The sequence below is a fragment of the Corvus hawaiiensis genome, chromosome 18 (genome assembly GCF_020740725.1).
Source record: "Corvus hawaiiensis isolate bCorHaw1 chromosome 18, bCorHaw1.pri.cur, whole genome shotgun sequence".
NCBI lineage: Eukaryota > Metazoa > Chordata > Aves > Passeriformes > Corvidae > Corvus > Corvus hawaiiensis.
In genome coordinates this window covers 11,414,028-11,436,910 of record NC_063230.1, presented here as the reverse complement: position 1 = coordinate 11,436,910, position 22,883 = coordinate 11,414,028, and the positions used below count along the sequence as shown (strand labels likewise).

The window sequence follows — 22,883 nt, the reverse complement described above, 5'->3', positions numbered from 1 at the left end:
GGTTCTGGGATCCTCCTCGCACTCGATCCCTGTTCCCAGGGGGAGGCACCGGCAGCATCTCCATCCTTGTGCCCTCATCCCGGCCTGGATCCATCCCAGTTCCCAGCTCTTCCCTTCTCGCATTGTCCTAATAAGTGATTGTTTCCCCCATTTTGCTTTTTTGGCTGCCTGTTGCAGAGCTCGCTGCTGATTTCCCAGGAGAGGAATAAAAGCCAGAGCACAAACCCAGCCTGGAAAATCACCGCCAGCAGGCAGATCCAGGGATGGAGCCCGGATTGGAGCTGCAGGGATCATCAATATCCCAAACTGGATGCGTGGGTCCATCCAGACAGGGTGGGAGGAGAAGGAACCTCCAGCTCTGATTTCCCAGATGTTTCCCCATTCCCAGGCCTGCAGTGTTATGGAATTTTTCACCCTGAGCTTTGGTGCTACCCCAAATCTGCTTTCATTACCAGCCCTCATTATTCCAGGAGCTGTTACTCCAGGAACTGTTATTCCACGATTCTGTTCCCATCAGCATCCATCTCTCCCTTCCCTGGTATTTGGGAAGCAGCTGCTTGGAGCTTTCACAGCTTCTGCTGGTGATTTTTAGACTGTTCCAGCTTCTCCATCCAAATGTTATCCACAGTCAAACCAAATGCCCCAAACTCGTTTGGGAATCTCAGGGAGAGCTGGGATCATGAAATCTGCTTTTCCAAAATGTGTCCTGATTGGCACTAATTAAATCCCACTCCTTCATTAAGCCAGTCCTGTTTCGGATCTTCCCTTGTTTTTTGCCTGGCTTCAGTGTCAGCCCAACAACTTGGATTGTTGGAATCCACGAGGAAATAAATAACACCGCTGGAATTCAGAGCAGACTTTTTAAAAGGCCTTAAAAAGCAGGGAAAAAATTTAAATAATATCTGGAAATAACTCCTTGGCCAGCGCTTTCAAACCTCTCCAATTCGATTGCTCCAGATCTTGCTGATCCTTGAGAAGTTTGGCATTAATTATCTCCATTTATTGGTTTATTTTGGTGTGTTGCTACACAAAATATCTCATCAGGCTTTGGCACAAAGGCATCAGCTCAGTCTTTATCTCCTGGGTCAAATAACCCCAATTTCTCTGTGTTATCAGCAGCATTCCCAGCAGCTGTTGGCTCCAGGGCTGGATAGGAACCACGGATTTCTTCCAAGCACCTCTTGCTCTCATTCCTTTTGCTCCCTTTCGAATCAGCAACTACTTTGCCCCGTATATTTCGTTTTTTCAATCAATCTCTTGAAACCCCATTACCGCTGCCTCCTCGGCGGGGCTTTTATGAATTTGCCTCTGCAGCTTTGACAATAATTAATTGTCCCCGAGCAGTGTCCAGCTCTCCCTGGTTTCCCTTCAATCCTTTCTCCACGCTGGCACCTCCCGGTTTTGTGTCTCAGCCCTTTCGCAGCGGAGAGAGGAGAGGCTTTGTCAGACCAGCCTTTGTTGTGTCCCGGTGCAACTCAACAAAGCGATTCCAGAGGCAGAATCCTTCGGGATCCCCGTGGAGAGGCTTTGGGTACCTGTTTGCTGCTCTCTGGGCCTTGAGAGAGAGGAGGGAGCTGAGGGATCCTGAGCTGAATTTAAAATAAAACTCAGGACTTGGAGCAGGGGGGTGGAATGGGATGAGATTTAAGGTCCCTTCCAACCCAAACCACTCTGGGATTCTTGGATTCCTTAATTCCCTCTTGGTTTCCTTGGATTAAATCTGCTTTTGGGAGCTGTTTTGATTCCCAGGGGCTGTGTTTGTGGGGAGCAGCCTAGGAAAGGCTGGACCAGGGGCTGGACCTTGACATCCTTTTGGACTTCCCGGAAAGCTGATTTTGGGATGGGGAACAGCGCAGGAATCCAACCTCTTGTCCAGAGGATTTGGGGGGAGCAGCTGCATCCCTATCCGTGATTCCCTGAGGAATTCCAGGGCAGGGTGGGGTGTGAGCACAGCGGGGGAGCCGCTGACAAACAAATCCCATAAAATCTGCCTCTGACGAGAGTTTTTGTGCCTTTAGATTCTCCCGGTGTCTCTGGAATGCCATTAGCTGATCGTTTTCCGGGGGGGAAAATCCCATCTCCTTTGAGAGGCCGCGGCGCCGGGAGAGCTCCGAGCGAAGGGATTTGCTCTCAAATATTCACTCGGTTTGTTCCCCGCTTATTTTTCTTCTCTTTCGGAGCGGAAAAAAAGCAGGAAAAAGAGGCGGAAGTGCCTCGGCCTTGGGGGCGAAGATGCACAATCCGTGATGGTCCTCGAGGATTTTGACATCCTTTAAATTTCCCTTCCTGTCCTCTCTCTTGAAGCTTCCAGTTCTTGGCTCTGTGGGGTGAAAGGTTCCTGGATTGTCAGGAGGCAGCCGGAGTAAGAAAGGGGAAAAACAGGCTGGAAAAAAGAAAGGGAAGAAGAAAGAAGAAGGGGAGAAAGAAGAAAGAGGGGGGGAAAAAGGAGAGAAGGAAGAAAGAAGAAAAAAAAAGGGAGGGGAAAAAAGGAGAAAAGGAAGAAAGAAGAAAAAAAAAGGGAGGGGGAAAAAAGAAGAAAGGGAATAATAAGAAGGAAGGGAAGCAAATGAGAATCCTGTGATCTTAGCGAGGCCTTTTCCAACCTTCATGATTCTAGGGAAAAGAACAAAGGGAAGAAAAAGGCGGGGGTGTGAAGGGAAAAAGGAGGGAAATCAGGAGAAGAAAGAGAAGAAAAAAGAAGAAGGGGGGAGGGGGAAGAAAAATCAGGCAGCAGAAGAACTCGATTTGCTTTCCCCTCTGGCTCCTCGTCTCGTCTTTCTCGATTCTGGAGTATTCCACAGCTTGTCCTAGAACGTGGTTTTGGGCTCAGTGGGAATTAGGGAAGAAAGAGTGGAAAATCCCCGGGATCTCTCCTTCCTCCACGGGTGCTCCGCAGCTCAGGGGGTGCCCACTCCCTATGGATCTGTGAGCCAGGGACGAGCCCTGCTGATCCCACCCTGCCTGCCCCAAATCCCTGGAGAGAATCCCCTGGGAAGGGGTTTAGTCCCTCGATGAATAGGCAAGGCAAGGCAAGGCTGCCAGGCACTTTGAGCACTGGGATTTATTTCCCTTGTCCTGGCAGCCCTGGTTCCCATCATGGCATGGGAAGTGCATCCTTTGGCCCTGTCCCCATCCCAATCCTTATCCCCATTCCTACTGGACGCTGTCCCTGCCCATTGGAACCCGGTGCTCTCTGAGGTCCCTTCCAACCCAACCCATCCTGTGATTCCGTGCTTCAGTGATGCCATCTGGGATTCCCAGGATGAGCCCTTTGAGCTGGGCTCCATGCACACCTCCTTGCCCGGCTGTCGCCGCTGTCTGGATCATGGGGAATGCCCATCCCATCCCCCGGAGCCATCCCAGCTCCCACAGTTCCACACCGAGCTCATCCCTGCCTGAGGAATGCTCAAACCAAGCCGCGGCTCCTGGTCCCCTCCGCGTCCCAGCCTTTCACCGGCGCAGCGTCCCGGCGCTGCCGCTGTCCCTCTCGGGGAACACCGGGAAGCCAGGCAGGAATTTTTCCCGCTGCCGGAGGGGATTTCTCCATGTGCCTGGCGGGAGAGAGCGGCGGTGCTGCCGAAGGAAGGGAGGGATCGCTGCGTCACCCCCTTGATTTACTCGATCCCTGCTCCCGCTGCACTGCGGAGCAGATGGAGCCGCTCCGTCCTTTGCCTCTGGAGCTGTGAAGAATTCCAGAAACCCTTTTTTTCCTTTTTTTTTTTTTTTCCCCCCTCCCCCCCAGCTCTTAAATCCTTTGGAGCTGGGGAAGCTCCAGTGAATTTCAAATAAGCTCTGGAAGCTGTGCGTTAAAACCTAACGAGCCAGAATATCAATTATCCCGATGGAAATGAGGAGTCGCTCCTGGGGAAGGAAATGGTGGCGTTGGGTTGGGGCTGCTGGTGAGAGATCGGGACTCGCCGAGTGATGGGGGCGGAATTAAATCCAATTCCTTCATTTTCCCACTGGCAGGGTCATGGATGCACAGGGGGAGCTGGAACAGTTAAACCCTGACGGGGAGAGAGGGAGCTGGAAGTTCAGAGAGGAGTTAAAAACGGGATTAGCTGGAGATGCTGAGATCTCCGGTCCCCTTGGGAAGCCGAGGATGTCGCTGAGCATCACCCTGCTCCCAAAATTCCCTCCCTGCCTCATTTTCGGCCACCTCAGCCGGTGCCAGCGCCTGTGACTCAGAGAGGATCTGGCTGGGTCTCTGTCCTGCAGGTGAATGCACCAAAATCCTGCTCTGAAGTCCCCATCAGCTCTGATTAGGGAACGAGAGACGCCAGTTTTCCTTGTGAGGCTCCTGCCCGGTGCCAGCTCCTCTGGGATTATTGATGTTCTCCTTGTCCCGGGAGTTTGGGAGCTCAGGAACATTTTGGCCCCGAAATTTCAGCTGCACTCTTTGCTCTGAGCTCGATTTTCTCTCAATTCATTGTGCTGCTGGTTTCTCTCCTGGAGCAATTGAACCCCAAAATGTCAAAGCAGGGGCTCGTTGGCCACAAACTCCACACAGCTCTGTTGGATCCAGCCCTGGCTCGGAAAAGTCCTCTGGTTTGGGAGTCTCCAGGCACTGTTTGGATGAATTGTTGACAGTTTTGGGAAGGAAACCCCTTCATCAGCCAGTTTTGATAGCTCAGGGCTGAATCACTGCAAAGGAGAAACTCTGGGTGACTGAATTTAATCCCCAGGCTTGGCTCAGCAGGGAGGGATGTGCTCCAGGATCCAGGATATCCCAGATAATGCCAGGATATCCCTGCTCCAGCTGCTCTCCTCGGTCCTTCCTTGGTGCTGGATCCCTCTGGCATCTGTTCCATGGATGCAGGAGTCATTTCTGGAGCGTGACGCTCATCCCACCCCGGGCTGTCTGGGGAAGGTGGGATGTCTCCAAAGCCATATGGATTTCTGCCAGTTTGAGCAGTGGAACAGAGCGTCCCTGTCATGGGAAAATCCCTTGGGAAGAGCTTTGGCACCTCCCAGCAGCACCTGCCCTGGCTGTCATCACCCCTCCGCTGTTCCACTCGCTGGGTGGACGGGATGAGCATCCTCAGCTCCTGGGAGATGTCCCAGCGGGGCCCTGCCGCCTTCTCCAGGGGAATTCCAGGCACGGGGACCAGCGGGAATGGGGCCAGGCGTGCCAGCACCTTCAAGCCTTTCTCAGCCTGGAATCTGCTGTGTCGCTGGAGGATCCACTCAGCACCCCCTTTCCACGGGGAGGAAAGTCCGTGGGACCACGAGTTCTCCCAGGAAAACCCCAAAATTAGGAGAGGGGTGGGGCTGACCTGTGGGGAATCACTGCTGGAGATGCCACAGGGGGAAAACTCAGCTGGGAGGGTGGGAAGGAAGGGAAAATGTGCATTTAATCCACCCTGCGGAAGGAGCCGAGGCAGGAGAAGCGGGATGTGGGTGGGGGAGGCCCGGCAGCGCATCCCGGCTGTTACAAATTGCCTTTCCCAACCCATCCCAAACTTTTGTGTCGCGTAATTCCGCGCCCGACTCTGCAGCGGATAAATCCAGGGCAGGTTTGTAAATGCTGCATTGCTGGCAGCCAAAACACAAATACAACCTGAACGGCTGCCAAATGGGAAAAAGCAGGGGGGGAAAAAAAGCTCTGTGTCAGGATTTACAGCCCTGGAAAAGAACAGGCTCAGCCTGGGCAGCTGGGAAGGGGCTGGCACCGCTCCTGACTTCCCTCCCAGGGCAGAGATTTGGGAAAAAGAGAAAGAGAAGCTGTTTTCAGACTGCCTGGAGCTCTGGAGAGGGTCCTGGGAAGGGATTTGGGTGGGTTTGGGGCCTCTGGGATGCTGGAGGCTCTGGGAGAGGCACGTTTGGGGAGGTGGAGGGGGAAAAAAGGTGTAAAATTCCAGCTGTGGTGGCAGGATTGGTGGTTCCCGTGCTGGCTGGAGCACTGCTCGCTCCTTCCTTCCTTCCTTGATTCCTTGATTCCTTCCTTCCTTCCTTCCTCTTTTCCTTCTTTCCCCCCTTTTATCCTTTTCCTTCCTTCCCTTTTTTCCCACCAGGAAGGTTTTGCACTCCTTGAGCTCAAGGCTGGAGCCGGGACCTTCCCGGTGCCTCCCATCCATCTCCAACCACTCGTGTGATCCCAGAGGTTTCTCCTGAGGATGGGCTGCGAAGGACCTTCCCCTCCCAGCAGCAGGACAGGATTTCTCCAAGATGGGGAAAGCTCCCCTGGGATGGTATCCAGGATTCAAAGGAACTGAAGGAAATGAAGAAATCCAGGGGAAAAAAGCACAGAGCAGCCCAGGGTTGGGATGACTTCCAGTTCTGGCTGTGCCTTGTCTTGGATTCAGCTTGGATTCGCACCTCGTCCTGTTGGGATGGAGCAAGGGGTGTTTTGTCCCATGGAACAGGACCTGGATCCGGCTGCTCCGTGTCCTACGTGTTGGATTTATTTCCCTGCAAAGGCACAGAGTGATGCAGATGAAAATTTATTGATCCATCGGCACTGGAAGCAGCCATGTGCTCCATCCTGCTGTCCCCAGTGCCACCCTGGGCGCTGGGACACGGTGACAGGGGGTGACAGGGGGTGACAGGGGGTGACAGGAGCCACCCACGGTGTGGCGACTGTGGCAGAGGATGAGGACAAGCAGCGCTGATGAAGAAAGGGCTGGATTCTCCAAACCCCCTGCTCTGATCCCCTGAATTCCAAATCCCACTCAGGTTTTGGAGGGAAATTTGGACTTGGGCTGTGGTGGGGGGCTGTCCAGGGAGAGCAGCTCATCCTGGGTTCTTTTAAGATCTTTTTTTCCTTCTGTTTTAAGAGGAGGAGCTCTGGCACAGGCTGGTTCTGGTGGTGGATGGCCTCTTCCAAGGGATCCCGGCTGGATGTGGCTGTCATGCGGGTGCTTCCATGATGTCCTCATCACCTTTCCTACCTTTCCCACCGGTGTTAAACCCCAGGCTCCTTCCTGCTGGATCTCCCTTCCTGAGCAGGGATGCAGGGATGCAGGGATGGGTTAGATTCCCACCTGGAAGCCCTGGCTCTGTGGATGTGCAGTTACAGCCACAGGATTCCGGGCTGTCAATCCCAATCCATCGGCTGGAGCGGGGCTGGCACTGCCCAGGTGCCTTCTCCTGGCTCTGCCGGCTGCTCCAGGGATCTTGTGCTGCCTCCAGCCAAATCCCTGTGGTTGGATGCAGGCTCCAGCTACTGCCAAGTCATTTCCTTTCCTCCCTTGTCAATAGAACTCGTTTATTATCTCTTATCATATCCCAGTGCAGGACTCGGAGCGGAGCATCCATCTCTGGTTTTGGCTGCGTCTGCTGGAGAAAAGATGGAATTTGCCAAACCCCCAGACCTTATCCTCTGGGAAAGAACAGCCAGTTGTGGTCAGGTTCCCATGGGAATTCAGGTCAGGGTTTCCAGGTGCATTTGTGGCCCTGTTGGAGCACGGAGTGGGAACGGGAACTCAGCGCGGGGTCCTTGCACCAGAGCATCCTTTGGGAAAGGGACCACTGAGATCCTGAGCTGTATCCTGCCTTAACCCTTTCCCTACAATCCCTCCCGCTGCCAGGGAGCTGGGAAAATCTCCCTTTGCAGCAGGAGCAGCTGCTCAGCCGAGGAGATGGAAAAAGCCTGGAAAGCCCCACATGGGAATGCTGGGCAGCAACACCACAATCAATCCCTGGCTGTGGCATCCTGGAGGGATCCAGGCCCTGTGTCCGTGTGTCCATCCAGGGAATGCCCAGCCCTTTCCCGGGTCACAGCTCCAGGAGCAGCGTTTTATCCTCAGGAGGAGCCCATGGAATGATAAATCCCAAGCCAGCGGCCACAGCTGCCCGGCCACGGGCGACCTGCGTTTATTGGGCTGATCCGGGTGACTTTCCCTGACCTTCTCCACATTCTCCTGGAAAAGGGAAGGTACAAACACCCTCCTGGGAGGAGGTGTTCCCACAAAAACCCTCTTTATCCAGCGGGAATACACGCTAACTGCTGTTTTCTCCCAGTGTTTGTGCATTCAGGAATGTTTTCTCCCAGTGATTGTCTGCTCAGGAATATCAAAGCCCAGAGGTTGTTTTTCCTTTAAGCAGCAGAGAGGTGACTCCACTGAAGATCAAAGCCACGGTTCTGGCATCTCTCAAAGCCTCTCCTCTCCCTCCCCTGCCTAGGAGATGCAGGTGTTGGAGAGAATATTCATGGAGAGATGCTCCAGGATTAACCCTTCCAGGGGCCGGGAAATTGCAGAATTCCGGTTTGCTCTGTGAGGAGCCATCCCAGCAGGATGTGTTGCCTGGAATGGGGGATATCACTTGAGTTTATTCCCAAATCAGGGCACTCCGGCAGTTGGAAATATCCCATTCCACATCCTGTGAGGCTCCAGCCCATTCCCAGCTCCCGAATTAAAGCCTTGTGCTGCAGGCCTGGCAACCTTTCCCTTCTCCTGTGGGAATCTCAGCTGCTGCTGCTTGAATTCCTCTGAGCAGGGATCGATATCCTGCAGGATTTGCTGGGAAACAAAACAAACTGGAAAACAGCCCTTGGAATGAGATGCTGGTGGCTCTGAGTGTGTCCCATGGGATGCTGAGCTGAGATCCCAAATCCACATCCTGGACCCTCTGCCTGCCCTGGAGCTTCCTGGCCAGGCTGGGATTTGCCCCTGGGATCGATCATTCCATGCTGGGAAGACTCGACAGCCAAATCCCTGTGTGGCAGTGCTGGACAGGACTCGGTGACAGCATCGATCCCGGAGCTTGTTAAACAACAGGCGTGGCTGGGAAAGGTTCTCCTTGCTCATCCCCATGTAGGAATGGTGTGTGCTGCTGGAAGCTCCTGATCCAATAGAGATTTTTCCCCTCTCCATGGGGAAGTGACATTTTTATGGAATAATAGAACGGTTTGGGTTGGAAGGACCATAAAGCTCATCCCATCCCACCCCCTCCATGGGTAGGGACACATTCCAATACCCCAGGTTGCTCCAGCCTGGCCTCAGACACTTCCAGGGATGGAGCAGCCACAGCTTCTCTGGGAAAGCAGGAGCAGAGCAGAATGCCCAGGGTGTGGGAAAAGGGACCCTCTAACAACAGACAGATCCCAAATCCCACTGTGTGCTGCCAGGGAGTCCCTGGATGGGATAACAACCTGTGGATGGTCACTCGGAAAAACCAGAGGATGAATTCCATGGATCCAGCTCGGGACCAGTCCCGGCCTTCCCGGTGCTTGGCACTGCCATCCGCACTGCCTGGCAGCCTTTGTGCCTCTCCCTGTGACCCATGAGCGATGCTCCGGCTGGGAAGGGGCGGGGGAGCCGCCAGCTGAAATCCTTCTCCGTGTGCTGGCAGAGCAGGAGGATATTCTTGGAGCCGGGATGTGGAGCCAGCAGACACCTGCCGGGCCGGCCTTTGCTTTCCCAGTGCAAAATTTCCATTGGGAAGGGAGATAGGAGCGGAACGACGCCTCTCTGCTGCACACGGGAGCCACCCCCTCCCCACGGGAGAGCGCTCCCAGCTTTCTGTGCCGGCCGGGAACAGCCTGGACATGGCTTGGGCTGGGAATTCATGACTGCAGATGGATCCAAAATCGCTGCTGGAGGCGGCTCCTCCCGGGCTGAGCTGGGATCTGGGATCCCTTTATATCGAGTCTGGCGCGGGGGGATTGTCCTTGGCCACCGGCTGCGGCACGGAGGTGCCACCCAGTGCCGCGGGGCGCCGGCCTTGGGGACAGCAGCACCTGCAGGGACTGCCGGCTCCCCGCGAGCCCACCCTGGAGCCGGGAGTTTTTGGGGTGCAGCGTTGGCCCCCGGCATTCCCGCACACCCAATCCCGGGATCGCAGCCGCCCTGTCCCCATCCCTTCCCTCCGGCTGGCGGCTGCCACAGCCCGGGCACGGCAGCAGCCCCCGGCCGTGGGAATGGGAAGTGGAGAGGCTCTATTTTAAACCACCGCTGTGGGTTGGTGACCTAGAAAAGCAGCTCCGGGAGCAGGAGTGTGAAGTCCAACCTCCCCCGCTGCGAGCGGGGCCGTCGAGCACAGGGTGACCTAAATAAAGCCACGGGAGAGGTGTCGGGGGTGCTGCTCCCCTAAATAAAACCTTGGAGAAGTGTCAGGGGTGCTGCTCCCCTAAATAAAATCATTCAGAGGTGTCGGGGGTGCTGTTCCCCTAAATAAAATCATTCAGAGGTGTTGGGGGTGCTGCTCCTCTAAATAAAATCATTCAGAGGTGTCAGGGGTGCTGCTCCCCTAAATAAAACCATGGAGAAGTGTTGGGGGTGCTGCTCCCCTAAATAAAATCAGAGGTGTCAGGGTGCTGCTCCCCTAAATAAAACCATGGTGCTGCTCCTCCAGCCCCAGGTTTGCAGCTCAGGACCCTCCCAGCACCATCCCTGGGGGTTTCAGAGGGATAAGAGGCGGATAAATGGATCAATCCCTGATTTTGGCAAGGATGAAGCAGGACCAAATCCAGGGGTCCCAGGTTCTGGAGGGTTATGGAATTTATCTATGGAATATTTCAGCGACGGTGTGGCACAGCTCGCTGAGGGGGGGAGGGGAGAGGAAGCTGAAGAGAAAGCTCCTTCCTCCCCTCTTTTTAATGCGCTGTCAGGAGGAATTTCAATTATTTAAAGCTCACAGGTACGTGCTCCTCGCAGCCTCTGAAATGAAGCAACACTCGGCTCTCCTCAGCCCCAAACCCGGGAAGGTTCTGAGCCTTTGGCTGAGCGCAAGACAGGCCAATTAATTAAATCAGTAAATAAGTTCTCCTAATCCCATTAACAAAAGAGGAGCTGGAGATTAAATCTTTAATGGCACTCGCTGCAAAATTAATGCAGGCAGCCTGTGAGGAAATGTATTCTTCCCCTCACCTCGGCGAGGATAACAGCGCAGTTTTATAGGGCAGGGCGTTATCGGGAACGGGAAATGGATGTAAAACCAGCACATATCTCATTAAAAGGGTGTAATGAGCTGCAGACAGGATGAGCTGGGCCTGCTGAGCTCGGGGCTCTGCGGCGCTGCCACACCAGATCCTGCCTGTGCCACCTTGGGGAGGGGACATGGGGGTGCTGCCGAGGGATTTGGGGTCCCTGTGGGGTTTCTCGGCTCTGGGGTGAGGCAGGAAGAGGCTGGGGAGGGGGGGTTTTTCACCCAGAGCGAGAGGGAGCAGGGTGGGATGCCGGAGCCGCCTCGCTGCGGAAGCTCCCTGGCATCCCTGGCAGGCTGGGAGCTGACAGGCTGGGGGGAGGCACGGGGGGTGGATAAAAACATCCTGGAATCCTTCCCGAGGTGCTGCTCCTCCTCTGCTTCTCCAGAGGAGAAAATCCCTTCTCCAGCCCTTGGAGCAGCTGGCTTCCCTGTGGCACCACCGGAATCAATGGACAAGGGGGGAAATTCCCTTTCCTTTCTTTTTTCCTGGCTTTTTTTTAAATCCCAGCACTCTCACTGGGGGGATGAATCAAGGATGTCTCCTCTGGCTTGTGCCTTGTTTGGTGTTTTCTGAGGGTGGGCTGGAGGGGTTTGGGGCGTTGGTGAAACTGGGGGAATCCAGCTGCAGGCCTTGCAGGTCCTGAGGGAGAATCCCAGGGATGGTTTTCTCATGCTCCAGCCTAAATCTTGGCTTGGGGTTTTCTCTCGTGGAAAAAGGAGATGCAAACTCTGTGGTCCCCAAAATTCTGGGACAACCCCCCTAGATTCAGCTCCTGCTGCTCGGTGAGCTCAGGCTGTGCCCATCACTCCTTCTCCATCCTCCTCCCGCTCTTTTCTCCTCCCCCTCTTTTCCCAAGCGTCATTCCCAGGGAGGGAAAGCTGGGTATGGAATTGGAGTGCAGGGTCGTGGATCCTTTCCCACCTTTCTTGTGTCTCAAAGAACTAAATCCCTCCGAAGCCCTCGGTGGGTGTGATGGGCAGCACGTGCTGAGGCTGAGTTACAGCACAGCCGCTCCTCCTCACATTCCAGGGAGATCCTGGAGGCAGATCCATCGGGGTCTGTGGCCAGACAGGCTCGAGGGGAAGCAGCTCAGTGATTTACAGGAGTGAAAAACGCTCCCCTGGGTGCCTGAGCTGCCATCAATCCTTTTAATTTAACTCCTTGGAGCTGCTCAGGGAGGGCCTGACGCGCTCCTGATTTATTTCCCCTGTATCGGAACTGGCGACAGCAGCTGTTATCCAGAGTTTTTGTGTGCTTGAGCTCCGGGAGTTTCTCCACAGCCACTGGAACTCTTTTAATCTTAATTAAAACCAGAAGAAAAGTTGTTGTGTGAAGGTCACGTTGCATTTTCCACCGGACTCCGTTGACAGCAAAGGGATCATCCCGGCCTGGAGCTGCCTCATCCCTCCCTATCTCCAGTCTGGTGCTTCAATTAGGTGCCGCTCATCGCGCTGGAAATGAGGGGAGAGGTTTCCCCATGGATTCCTAGCCTCATCCCCAGCCCCATCCTTGTCTCCATCTCCATGCTTGGATCCATGCCCAGCTCCATGCCCATCCCCAGCCGCATCCAAGGACGAGAAGCAGCTGGAAGTGAAGCAGAGCCCAGCCCTGCCACCTCCAGCTTTGGATCTGGCATGGATTTGATACCTGGAGCTCTCTGCATCCATGAATTTGGGGTTGTCCCTCAATTATTCCCACTGAAATCAGCGGGGCTGCCAATGGGGACAAAGCCAAGGCCACGGAGTGGAGGCTGCATCCAGCCTGGAGCAGGGAAAGGCTGCACAGCCTTGAGAGTTCCCAGGATTTTTGCCTCTGCACCAGAATTCGAGCCTCCAGGCAGGACCTGCCATGCCTGATGCTCCATCCACGTCCTGGCAGGATGGCTCAGGGGTCAAATGGAGCGGGAAGCTCCATGCTCAGTCAGATCCCAAGGGAAACACAGCAATTCCTGAAGAACCAGAGGGGCAGCGAGTGTGAAGATAAAGCAGGGAGGAAATAAATATAGAAATGAATATAGAAATATAGAAATGAATATAGATAGGAATATATAAATAAATATATCAATGAATATATAAATGAATAAATAAATGAATATATAAATAAATATATCAATGAATATAGAAATGAACATATAAATGAATACATAAATAGATATAAATGAATATTAAAATGAATATATGAATGAATATAGAAATAAAGAGATGAATGAATATATAAATAAAGATAAAATTAAATATATAAATAAATATAAAAATAACTCTATAAATGAACATAATTAATATATAAATAAATATATAAATGAATATATATATAAAAATATATAACCCTGCTTTGATCTGCTGCAGGATCTCCCCGACTGCCAAACTGTACTTCCAATTCCACCAAAAAAAAAAAAAAAAAAAAAAAAAATCCAACTGGCTCTTTTATTGTCGAAGAGGGGCTAAAAAAGGAGAGTGGAAGTGCCAGGGATTTGGAACAGAGGAGTGCAGGTGTTGCTTTGTCTCCTTTCTGGAAAGCTGCTTTTAGATCTGATTTTCAAATCGCTGCTGCTCTTTGTGGATCTCCAAGGAAGGTGTCAAGACAGATCAGCTTGAAAGTCCCTGTGCTGCTCTCTCCAAGTATTTTGCATAAGTGAGGCAACTCTTTTGCTAAATAAAAACACCGAGTTGGGCCTGGAAGAGAGGAAAATGTGCATCAAGGATCCAGCTGATGCCAATCAACACTCAGCCTCGACTGCTGGAATACTTTCCTGGCTGAAGGCAGGAAAACGTTCCATCCTTCAAGGATTTCTGTCTCTTCAGGGATTTGTTTAAATCCCCAAAAAAGCAGGGTTTTCATGAGGGGTTTGCTTGCAGCTGAGTGAAAACCTTTTATAGCAAAGTGGTGAAATCCAGCTGGAGGAACGAGGAATTTTCCTCCTCCAAGGTCTTGGCCAGAAGCAGCGTGGTCCTGGCTTGTGCCTGGGGATTTGAGATCCATCTGGGAAAGGGCTGCTGGGTTGTGGGATCTGCAGGAATAGGGAACCGGGAGGGGCAGCAGCTTCCACAGCTTTTGGTGGATGCTGCAGGTGGGGAGGGTGTGGGATCTGAAAGCTCATCCCATTCCTCCCCCTGCCATGGGCAGGGACACCTTCCACCATCCCAGGCTGCTCCAAGCCCCGTCCAAGCCGGCCTTGGACACTTCTGGGGATCCAGGGGCAGCCACAGCTGCTCTGGGCACCCTGTGCCAGGGCCTCAGCACCCTCCTAGGGAACAATTCCTTCCCAAATCCCATCTCTCCCTGCCCTCTGGCAGTGGGAAGCCATTCCCTGTGTCCTGTCCCTCCATCCCTCGTCCCCAGTCCCTCTGCAGCTCTCCTGGAGCCCCTTTAGGCTCTGGAAGGGGCTCTGAGCTCTCCCTGGAGCCTTCTCCTCTCCAGGTGAACACCCTCAGCTCTCCCAGCCTGGCTCCAGCCCTCAGAGCATCTTTGAGTCTCCCTGGACTTGCTCCAGCAGCTCCACATGCTCCCTGAGCTGGGACCCCAGAGCTGGAGGCAGCTCTGCCGACTGGGATCTCTCCAGAGCAGGGAAGAGAGGGAGAATCCCTTCCTCACCCTGCAGTGGGATGGGATGGGATGGGATGGGAGAGGGGATGGAAGATGAAGATGGGAGAGGGTTGGGGAGGAGGATGAATGAAAGAGGGATGGAGAGGGGATGGGCTGGAGGAGAGCACGGGCACAGGGGGTCCCACTGCCCCCCCCCCCCCAGCCGGCTGCGGGAGGGAGGTCCCAGAAAGGGCCGAGGGGCTGCGCCCGGGAGGGGGGCGGCTCCTTAGGGTGCGGAGCGGGGCGGCCCCGGCCGTGTCCCCTCCCGTGTCCCCTCCCCGCGCCGTCCGCAGTGCTGCCGCCGGAGCCGCGCAGCGCCAGCGCGGCCGTGCGCGGAGAGCGGCGCCGGGACCCCCGGCACCCCGGGATCCCCGGCACCCCAGGACCCCCGAAACGCCGGGACCCCGGCCCAGGTAAGGGGGGAATTCAGGGGTCCCCCGGCGCCACAGCGGGGCGTGGCAGAGGGGGGACTCAGGAGATGCCGGGCGTGCCGCGGGGCTCTGCAGGGACAGGGGTCGGGATGCAGCTCTGGGGGGTCGGGATGCACGTCCCGGGGTGTTCCTCGCCCCCGCACCCCGCTCCTGGCCCGGGGAAAGTTGCGGCAGCCCGGAGCGTGCGGGCGGTGGGTGACACCCCCCAGCCCGCGACCGCGGCGCCCGTGGGTGGCCGGTGGCTGGAGCGGGTCCCCGGCGGTGCGGTGGGGCTGGCAGCGCCCGCGGGTGCGGGTGCGGGGAGGCTCTGGGTGCTGCTGCTCGTCTTGGCCGTGTGCGGACAACTTTGAAGCGTGTTGGGCATTTGCGGGTGTTGTAGCCCCCAAAATACGCTTTTTATCCCCGGCCCCGGGGTGTGGGTGTCTGAGCACACCCTGCGGTGGCCCCAAGGATGAGCCCCTTCCCAGAACCCTGGCAGCGGGGGGATGTGGGGAGCGCCCTGACCCTGCTGCGGGGACATTTTGGGGTGCTCTGCTCCCTGGTGGGGCTCTGCAAGGGCATCGCTGCCCGGCTCAGCGCGGCCCGAGGGCTCTGGCAGGTGCTGCTCCTTTCCCAGGATGGGCCAAAGTGGTGCAAACAGCACCAAAAACCTTTCTGGAGTAGCCTGGAACCTCTAGGAGGCAAAACCACCTCGGGAATGAGGCTGGGGCTGCTGGAAGCTGTGGCTCGCAGGGATGGGTTCTTCCAGAAAAGGGACCTGGTTGTGTCTCTTGCTGGTGTCTTTCTAATAATTCTGGTTATGAGCTGGAGCAGCGATTTGTCTTTGTGTAGTGATGAACACTCCTTCATTCCCCTGCTGAAACAGCTCTGAGCGAAGGCAGCTGCCCCGGCCGTGGCTCTGCTCTGGGCTCGGGCCATGGCACGCTCCTCCCGGGATCCTGGGAGCGTGTGTGGGATCAGCCTGATCCCCCTCTTCCCGTGAGGCTGCAAGATATAAAAACAAAAAAAACCCCACCAAAAAACCACAAGATAATCCAAACGCGGCCAGTTGGCTCCGGGGATGCAGAGATGAGAACAGATGAACCATTTGCTTTAATTACTGGTATCAAAAGCCCAGGCTGCAGCTTAGCCTGAAAATAAATATTGTTAATGTTGTGACACCGGGCTCTATTTGATGCATCATTCATCCGGGAGGGATTGAGCGAGCTGTGAGGGCTGACTCAGATCTGCCTCAGGGGTTCCGTGGGGAGGCATCAGCCCTGGAGCCGTGGGGCTGAGCCCCACGCGCGGCACCGGGAATCGCTGTCGCATCCCGTGGGCGCCTCGCCGGGCATCCCGCAGGAGGGGAGCGCCGGGTGGGCGCTGCTCGCCCGCAGCAGCCTCGGGCAGCGCTGTGGCAGCGCCGGGCGATGCGGTGGGAGCTCTTCGCCGTCCCCTGCAGGGTGGGAACCCAGCGCATCCTAACCCCACCGGCCCTGCTCGGAGCCCCCGCTGGGTGCCAACCCCGTGCCCTGCTCGGCGCCGGCTCCAGCTCCGCTTCCCGCACCTTCACAGACTTCCCTCCGCGCTGCGCTGGCTCCTGCTGGCGGTGGGAAAGGCGCATTTGGGGTGTGGAGCCCCCTTTGCAGCGAGGGTGACAGCCCGGAGGCCACTGCGGGGCTCTGCGTGGAACGCGCGGGGTGGGACGTTCCCAGCTTTGGGAAGGGCGAGGGGAGGAAAACTGAGGGAGGTGAGGGGCCTCAGCCGCGTTTTGCGCTCAAGTTTTGAGGGACTTTCCGTGGGGGATGACAATGAGCCGGTTCCCCGTGCCCACCGCAGGTGCCCGGGGATGTGCAGGCAGTGGTGACCCCCGTGCCAGCTCGCCGGTGGCCCTCGGTGCCCTCCTCCCGCCCGCAGCTCGGTGACTCTGTCACTGCAGTCACCGCCAATTAGCGCTGAGAGTAATGAACCGCTCCAGGTGGTCCCAGCCCAGCGCTCAAGGACTGGGAAGGGAGGGGGCTCTGCTTCCCAAGGCCGGGCTCATTAATTCCCCCTCCCTCCCTCGGCTGGGGAGTGGCTGGAGGGGGGGGAGGGAGAGGCCGTGCTGGTTTATAAAGGTTCACGTGGTGGGGGCAGCAATTCCTTTCTCCAGCTCTGGGAGGTTTGGATCCAGCTCTCCGCTTTGGATCTGGGGTGCCGCTGATGGGGCGCACGTGAAACCAGGTACTGAGGGGGTTGTGGTGGGGGGAGAGGAACTGGGGAAACTGGGAGTGTCCCAGGCTGGTGCAGACCCCGAGCTGGTGGCCGTGTGCTGCTCTGCCTGTGGCACGGTCGTGCTGCGGTGCTGAGGGATCCCCCCAGCAGTGGGACCCCTCCTCACAGGCCTGGTCCTGCGTGGCTCGTCTGCCCCAGCCTGGGGATGCCACCCCCACTGTTGCTCCTGTGGGGTGACACCGCGGCCCTCCGCCATCCCTGGGGCGCCTTGTGGGGACTGTCACCCTCCCCTGGCAGCGAGCAGGACTCGCTACCTCCGAGCTCACCTGGCTGGTGCTTCCCAGCCTTTTCCCATGGCTAAACCTCCCCCAGCCGCTGTCGCGGGGCGAGGATCCCTGCGCTGGATGCCGGCTGGGATCGAGGTGGCTCTGGCCATGCTCCCTGTCCCTGGCATCGAGGGTGCGATGCCGGCTCCCTGTGCCGGAGCCGTGCAGGGATCTTTCCGTTGCTAAGCAGCTCCTGAGGAGCGATGGCACCACCGCTGCCGTGCTCGGGGTGTGCCCAGACATCACCTGGATCTGCCCCTCCGGCAGCCCCGCGTGAGTCAGATACGCCCAGCAGTGGTTTATTTATTTAAATTTTTTTTCCCCCATTGTCTTTCCTGTAATTAATCAAGGGGAATAAATCCTTGCGACAGCATCCTAACAGTGTTTGGTTTGGGGAGGGAGCTGCTGGAGGAAATGTCAGCGTGCTGCTTAAATAAAACTGACTGAGCTGCTGCTCAGCTGCCTTGGGATGCAGCTTTGTCTGGAGGATGGCGGGGAGCTGGGAATTCAGGGGGAGTGGAATAAAGGCAGTTCTCAGCACCTTGTGGCGATCGAAAGGCAGCAGTGGCATTCGCCAAGCCAAGAGCAATTGGTGTTCCCAAAGACTGTTCCCAGCGGCTGTGGAGTGGGTTTAACTGGAGGGCAGTGGAGGCATCGCTTTGCCTTTCCTGTCTCTGGTGTGTCACTGTCACCTGTGGCCCGTGGCTGTCACGCTGAGCTTTAATTAACTAATTAGTGCCACGCTGACCCGGGAAGCTGCAGGGCTGCTGCTCCCTGCAAGGGCTCGGTGTGGGGCTGACGGATGTGGTGGCCCCAGGGCTGTGACTCGCTGGCTCTGGGTCTTTCCCCAAAGCTGCATTCCCAGGACCCCTCAGCCTCAGCCAAGGCTCTGATTTGGAGAATGTGGGAACCCACAGCACGTGCTGTGTCACCTGCTGCTCCCTCTGGGATTGTCCTGTCCTGCTGCCGGACGTGTCCAGGTGTCCGGCAGGAGCTCCAGCCCCAGCAGCTTCCTGCCAGCCGAGCTCTGCCTCCCTCCTTCCTGCCTTTAAAGGAAAGCCTGGGCCGTGGGCTGTTCCCTGAGCACCGTCCCTCGGGCAGCTTGCCCAATTTTGCCCGAACTTTCTAAAACCATTCGCACGTGGGATGAGACGAATGATGGAATGCCGGGATTTGAGGGAGTTTGGGTGTGTGGGACCCTACAGGGCTGGGCTGCCCTCCTGCCCCTCCTGGTGACCTGCTGATCATCTTGCAGTGTTACACTGCTGCTCCTGCAGATATTTTGGGGATATTTTCCCCTTTTTTCCCCATCTGTGGGTAAATCCAGCAGTACCAAATCCTGCCTGGAGCCAGAGGAGAGTATGAGGACCTGCTGCTTGCCCCTATAGCTGTGAGCATGTGCCACAGGGAATGGTGTGGGGTGCACGGTAGGCAAGCTCCTTTTCCTGGGAGAGGATGAGCCTGGATGTTGGGAGATGCTCAGGGCACAGCCGGATGTGGGATGTGATGTCCGTGCCAGGTGTCTGCACAGGACTTGGAATTCCCTGTGGTTTGCAGCCCTTCCTGGGTGCCAGGCATGGAGCAGGGCAGGATCTGGTCCTGAGGGACTTGGGAGATGGCTGGAAATGTCCCCAGGAGCTGGGAGAGGTTTCCAGCCAAACTTGGTGTTTCGGGATGTGTGCCCTGAGTGGTGAGGAGACAATTCCATCCTGGCTCGTCCCAATTTTGGCATTTGCTCATCTCACTGCTCCTCTGGGGGGGTCTCAGTGGGTCCTTGTCACCCCAAAATATGCCCCTCTTCTCTCTGGGGAGCCCCATCAGGCAATCCCATCCTCATCCCGTGTTGTTCCACGCCCGGCTCCAGCTGTGGAGCATAAACCCGCTCCGGTGCCAACCTGCAAAGCCCAGCATCCCAAAGGAGGATCACTTTGGATCCATTCCACTTCCAAACCTCCTGCTTGGTGATGACACCCAATAATCTCCCACCTGGCACCGGAGCAGCAGCTTGGGTTGGTTGGTTGGGGTCTGGCTGCTGCCGCTGCTCCGTGCTCCAGGTGAGTGGATGATCCCCAAAACCTGCCTTTTTCCACCCAGATTAATCACATCAAGCTTTGTCAATGGAAAAATTACCTCATCATTGGCACTGGCAGGTGGTGAGAGCAGCAGACTTATTCAATATTTAAGAAAGCTGCATTGCAGAGCTCGGGAGGCTGGAGGGAGAAATAGGTTGCCTGTGTCAGTGTCTGCTGCTGGAGACAATCTCTGCAGGCATCGGCTGGCAAGTGCGGAGCTCACCAGTAAAACCTCACCCTTGCCCTGGGAGCCTGGAAAATACGGGATTTTCTCTGGTTTGGCATTTCCAGGTGGCTCGAGGGGTGTGTTAGCGCAGCCCTGTGCTGGGGTTGTGCTCGGTTGTGGGTGGCTCTGGGCCCTGCAGTGCCGGCGCTGTGGGGACGGATGGGCTCGTTCCATGGGGATCCTGCTGCCTTTCCAGCCTTCCCACGGCTGCTGGAGGGTGAGTGTGACCTGCTGGTTGTGACGCTGCACCTGCCAGATTTTGGGTGCTGGAGGTGGGCCTGTGAGCCGACAGCTCCGGGAGAGGGATCCACGGAAGGTGTTCAGTCCAGCTTTATTGAGGCACGATGGAATCCACGGGCTCCGTCACACACAAGTAACGGAGCGGCATGATTGGAGTCATGTGGCACTTCCTTAAGGCCAGAAATTAAGACCTCACTGCTATTCCTGGCTCTGCCCGGGACACGCCGCGTTGGCGCCGGCGGGAGCTGCCGGCATCCATCGGAAAACCTCGGGCAGCTGGCGGGATGAGACAGCTCCTCACATCCCCACTGACACCAGGGCAGCAGATCCAGGACCCTCTGGGCTCAGCCAAGCCCTGGAAGGTTTTGGCACCCTCCTAGGTTGGGATATTTGCGTTTCACTAAGGAAATGCTGCTGCATCCCATCGATGCCCGCTTGGATGGCCACATCCTTGTGCTCGGGAGCCGGGATTTGGCAGGGAGGGAAAAGCCACCCGGAGCTGGTTTTTGTCCTTTCCCGTACTTTAAAAATGCCGAAGGAAGCATTAGGGCAAGCGGGGGTAGCTGCTGGAAGTAATGCAAAGTAGATTTTTCCAAATCTATTATTTATAGGCGGAGAAAGGGATTGTGTATTCCTTCAGGAGCCGGCCCCGGGCTCCGCTCCATCCGCAGCAAAGCGGAACGCTCGCGGCCTCGCTGTCATTAGCAGAAAGTTCCAGCTCGGGGAAGGAGTTTTCCTTCCTGATCCCTCTTCGCAAGGAGAAACCAGGGATTTTCCCCTCTTTTCCCCAGCTGCAGTGTTTGGGGTGGACATTCCTGCTCCGTGTGACCTTGGGCAAATCCCTTATCCACCAAAAATGGGTGGTGGCATCGAGGTGCTGCCCTTGCTCCCTGTTCAACCTGCGCCCACGCCGGGACCCCCCGGCTGTGCCGGGACACTTCATTCCCAGCGGGAATTTGCTGCTGCAGTGCGGATTGTGGAGGTGGCGGGGGGGGCTCAAATGAACAATTTGCTTCGTTAAGTGACCTTGTTAATCGGAGCCTTCTGGTTTGGCACAGGAACAGGCGCTGTGTGAACCAGCAGAGCACTAATTACTCACGTGCCTCGCTTCTCCTGCTTTTCCAAAAATACTTTTCCACATCCCCAAGTTTTCCATGAAGCCAAGGTGAGCCTCAAGCCTCCACTGATTCCTCAGGGAGTGAGGAGGAACTCCTGCAGTACTGCAGAGCCTTTTCCCCTCTTTTTTTGGGGGAAGTTGGGTGTTTTCTCCTGGCTTGGAGTTGGTGATTTTGGCCGGGCGGTTTTGCAAGCTCCCGTTTCCCGTCTTTTCCATGGTATAATCTCCCCAATTTCTCTGCCAGAGTTTTGCTGGAGCTGCTTCGTGCCCTGCAAAGGTGCATTTCCCAGTTTGGGGAGAGCTCTGGTCCTGCTGGGATGCTGGTTTTGGGACCTGGTGGGATGAGGGGAACTGAGAAGTCCCTTCCAGGCAGGGAGGAATCCAAGGCAGTGTCTTCCCAGGGTAGCAGGATGGGAGGATGGATGATCCGTGGGCTGGGAGCAGCCTCGTTGTCCATGGCTGGGCTCTGCAGAGGGGTTTAGGGTTTTTTGGGAATTTTTTAGCTCTGCTGCAGGCAGATCCATCAAATCCCTGGTTTTCCCTCAGAAGACTTGATGGGATGAATGGATCCATCCAGTCCCAATCCCCCTGCAGTGAACAGGGGCAAAACCCCTCCAAAAAATGGGAACAAAGCAACAATCAGCCTGTGGATCTGACATCCACTGGTATTTTAAGGAGAAGGGTTTGAAGAACCCTCTCTGGAGGAACCTTTGGAGAGGAGTGGATGGGCCCTCATGTTGGAGTCCTGGTGCTGTGTTTGCCCTCCTGGATCCACTTCAGTAAACCACAACGGAAAAGGAGGGAATGTGGTTTGGGAAAGGACAGCGAGACGTGCTGGACTTTGGGGAAGAAGTTCCCTTGTTTGTAGCTGTTGCTCTGGAATGGATCCCCCTCTTCCCTTCTGGCTCTGAAGCCTCATAATTAATGTGAGGTTGGGGATTCATTAATTACACCCAGGCTGTGCTGCCCTCCTGGGAAGGAGGTGGCTGGAGGCTCCTGCTTCTCAACACCCAGACAGCCGCTGAAGTGACATTCCTGCTCCGAACCCTCTCAATCCCACAAACAAAGCCTTTCCTGGTGTGATTTTTAGGAATTTTTTGTTGGTTTTTTCCCTACAGCCTGGCTGGAAGCTCCACGACTCCATTGGCATCTGGGAGCAAAGCGACTGCCGTCTCTGCTGGACGGCCAGCGGGGCACTGGTGTCCTCAAACTCGTGCCCGGGGTGGCCGGCGATGACCGACGCGGTGCTGGGCGGCTCCTCTGACCGGTGGATGTGCCCCAGTGACAGGACCATGTCCCTCCGAGCCAGGTGAGAGCAGAGCACAGGGTGGGTGGGGTGGGGACACCGGGAGTTGTTTTTGTGCCGTTGGATGGGGACATTTTGCCGTGTTCGCTCCTAAAGCCCCTGAGCGAGGGGGTGGGGACAGAGCCGGGGTGTGCAGGTGCTCAGGAGCCCTGTCCCTCTGTCCTGTCACCCTGCACGGTGACACCACATCCCCCTCTGGAGCACATCTCCAGCCTGGATGGGGGCTGGCTGTGGTGCCTGGATGTTTGGAGCTGCTCTTTGGGAACAGTGGGAGTCCATGGGGAGGGAGCGGGAGTTGGGGACTGTCACCCCGAGGTGCCAGGCTGGGCTCTCCTCATCCCTGCTCTCACCTATTCCTTATTCCCTCTCTTTCCCTGTGCTTCCCAGCAGTGAGAAGGAGCAGTAAGTATCTCCTTTGCTTTTGTTTTTCACTTATTCCTCTTTTCCTGCTACTTTGAAGGTCTGAGAAAAGGGAAAAAAAAATGGGTTTGGATGCCCCCTCCCCTCCCCCCCCCCCCCT

General features: G+C 56.1%; 1 protein-coding gene across 9 annotated transcripts in view; it reads left to right on the top strand.

Annotated features, from left to right (window-relative positions):
* The first annotated feature begins 14,737 nt into the window (after positions 1 to 14,737).
* Positions 14,738 to 22,883, top strand: part of RPH3A (rabphilin 3A) — a 28,631-nt gene continuing 20,485 nt past the window's right edge. For 2 of the 9 annotated variants that reach the window (XM_048322506.1, XM_048322507.1), the window contains exons 1-3: positions 19,654 to 19,917; positions 22,176 to 22,366; positions 22,751 to 22,765. In XM_048322506.1, the coding sequence (XP_048178463.1) occupies positions 19,873 to 19,917; positions 22,176 to 22,366; positions 22,751 to 22,765 (251 nt within the window). In that variant the 5' untranslated portion in view covers positions 19,654 to 19,872. Of the gene's footprint in view, positions 14,866 to 16,976; positions 17,086 to 19,650; positions 19,918 to 20,998; positions 21,106 to 22,175; positions 22,367 to 22,750; positions 22,766 to 22,883 lie in introns of those variants that run through there. The other 7 variants (XM_048322511.1, XM_048322508.1, XM_048322509.1 and 4 more) reach the window with 7 other exon arrangements.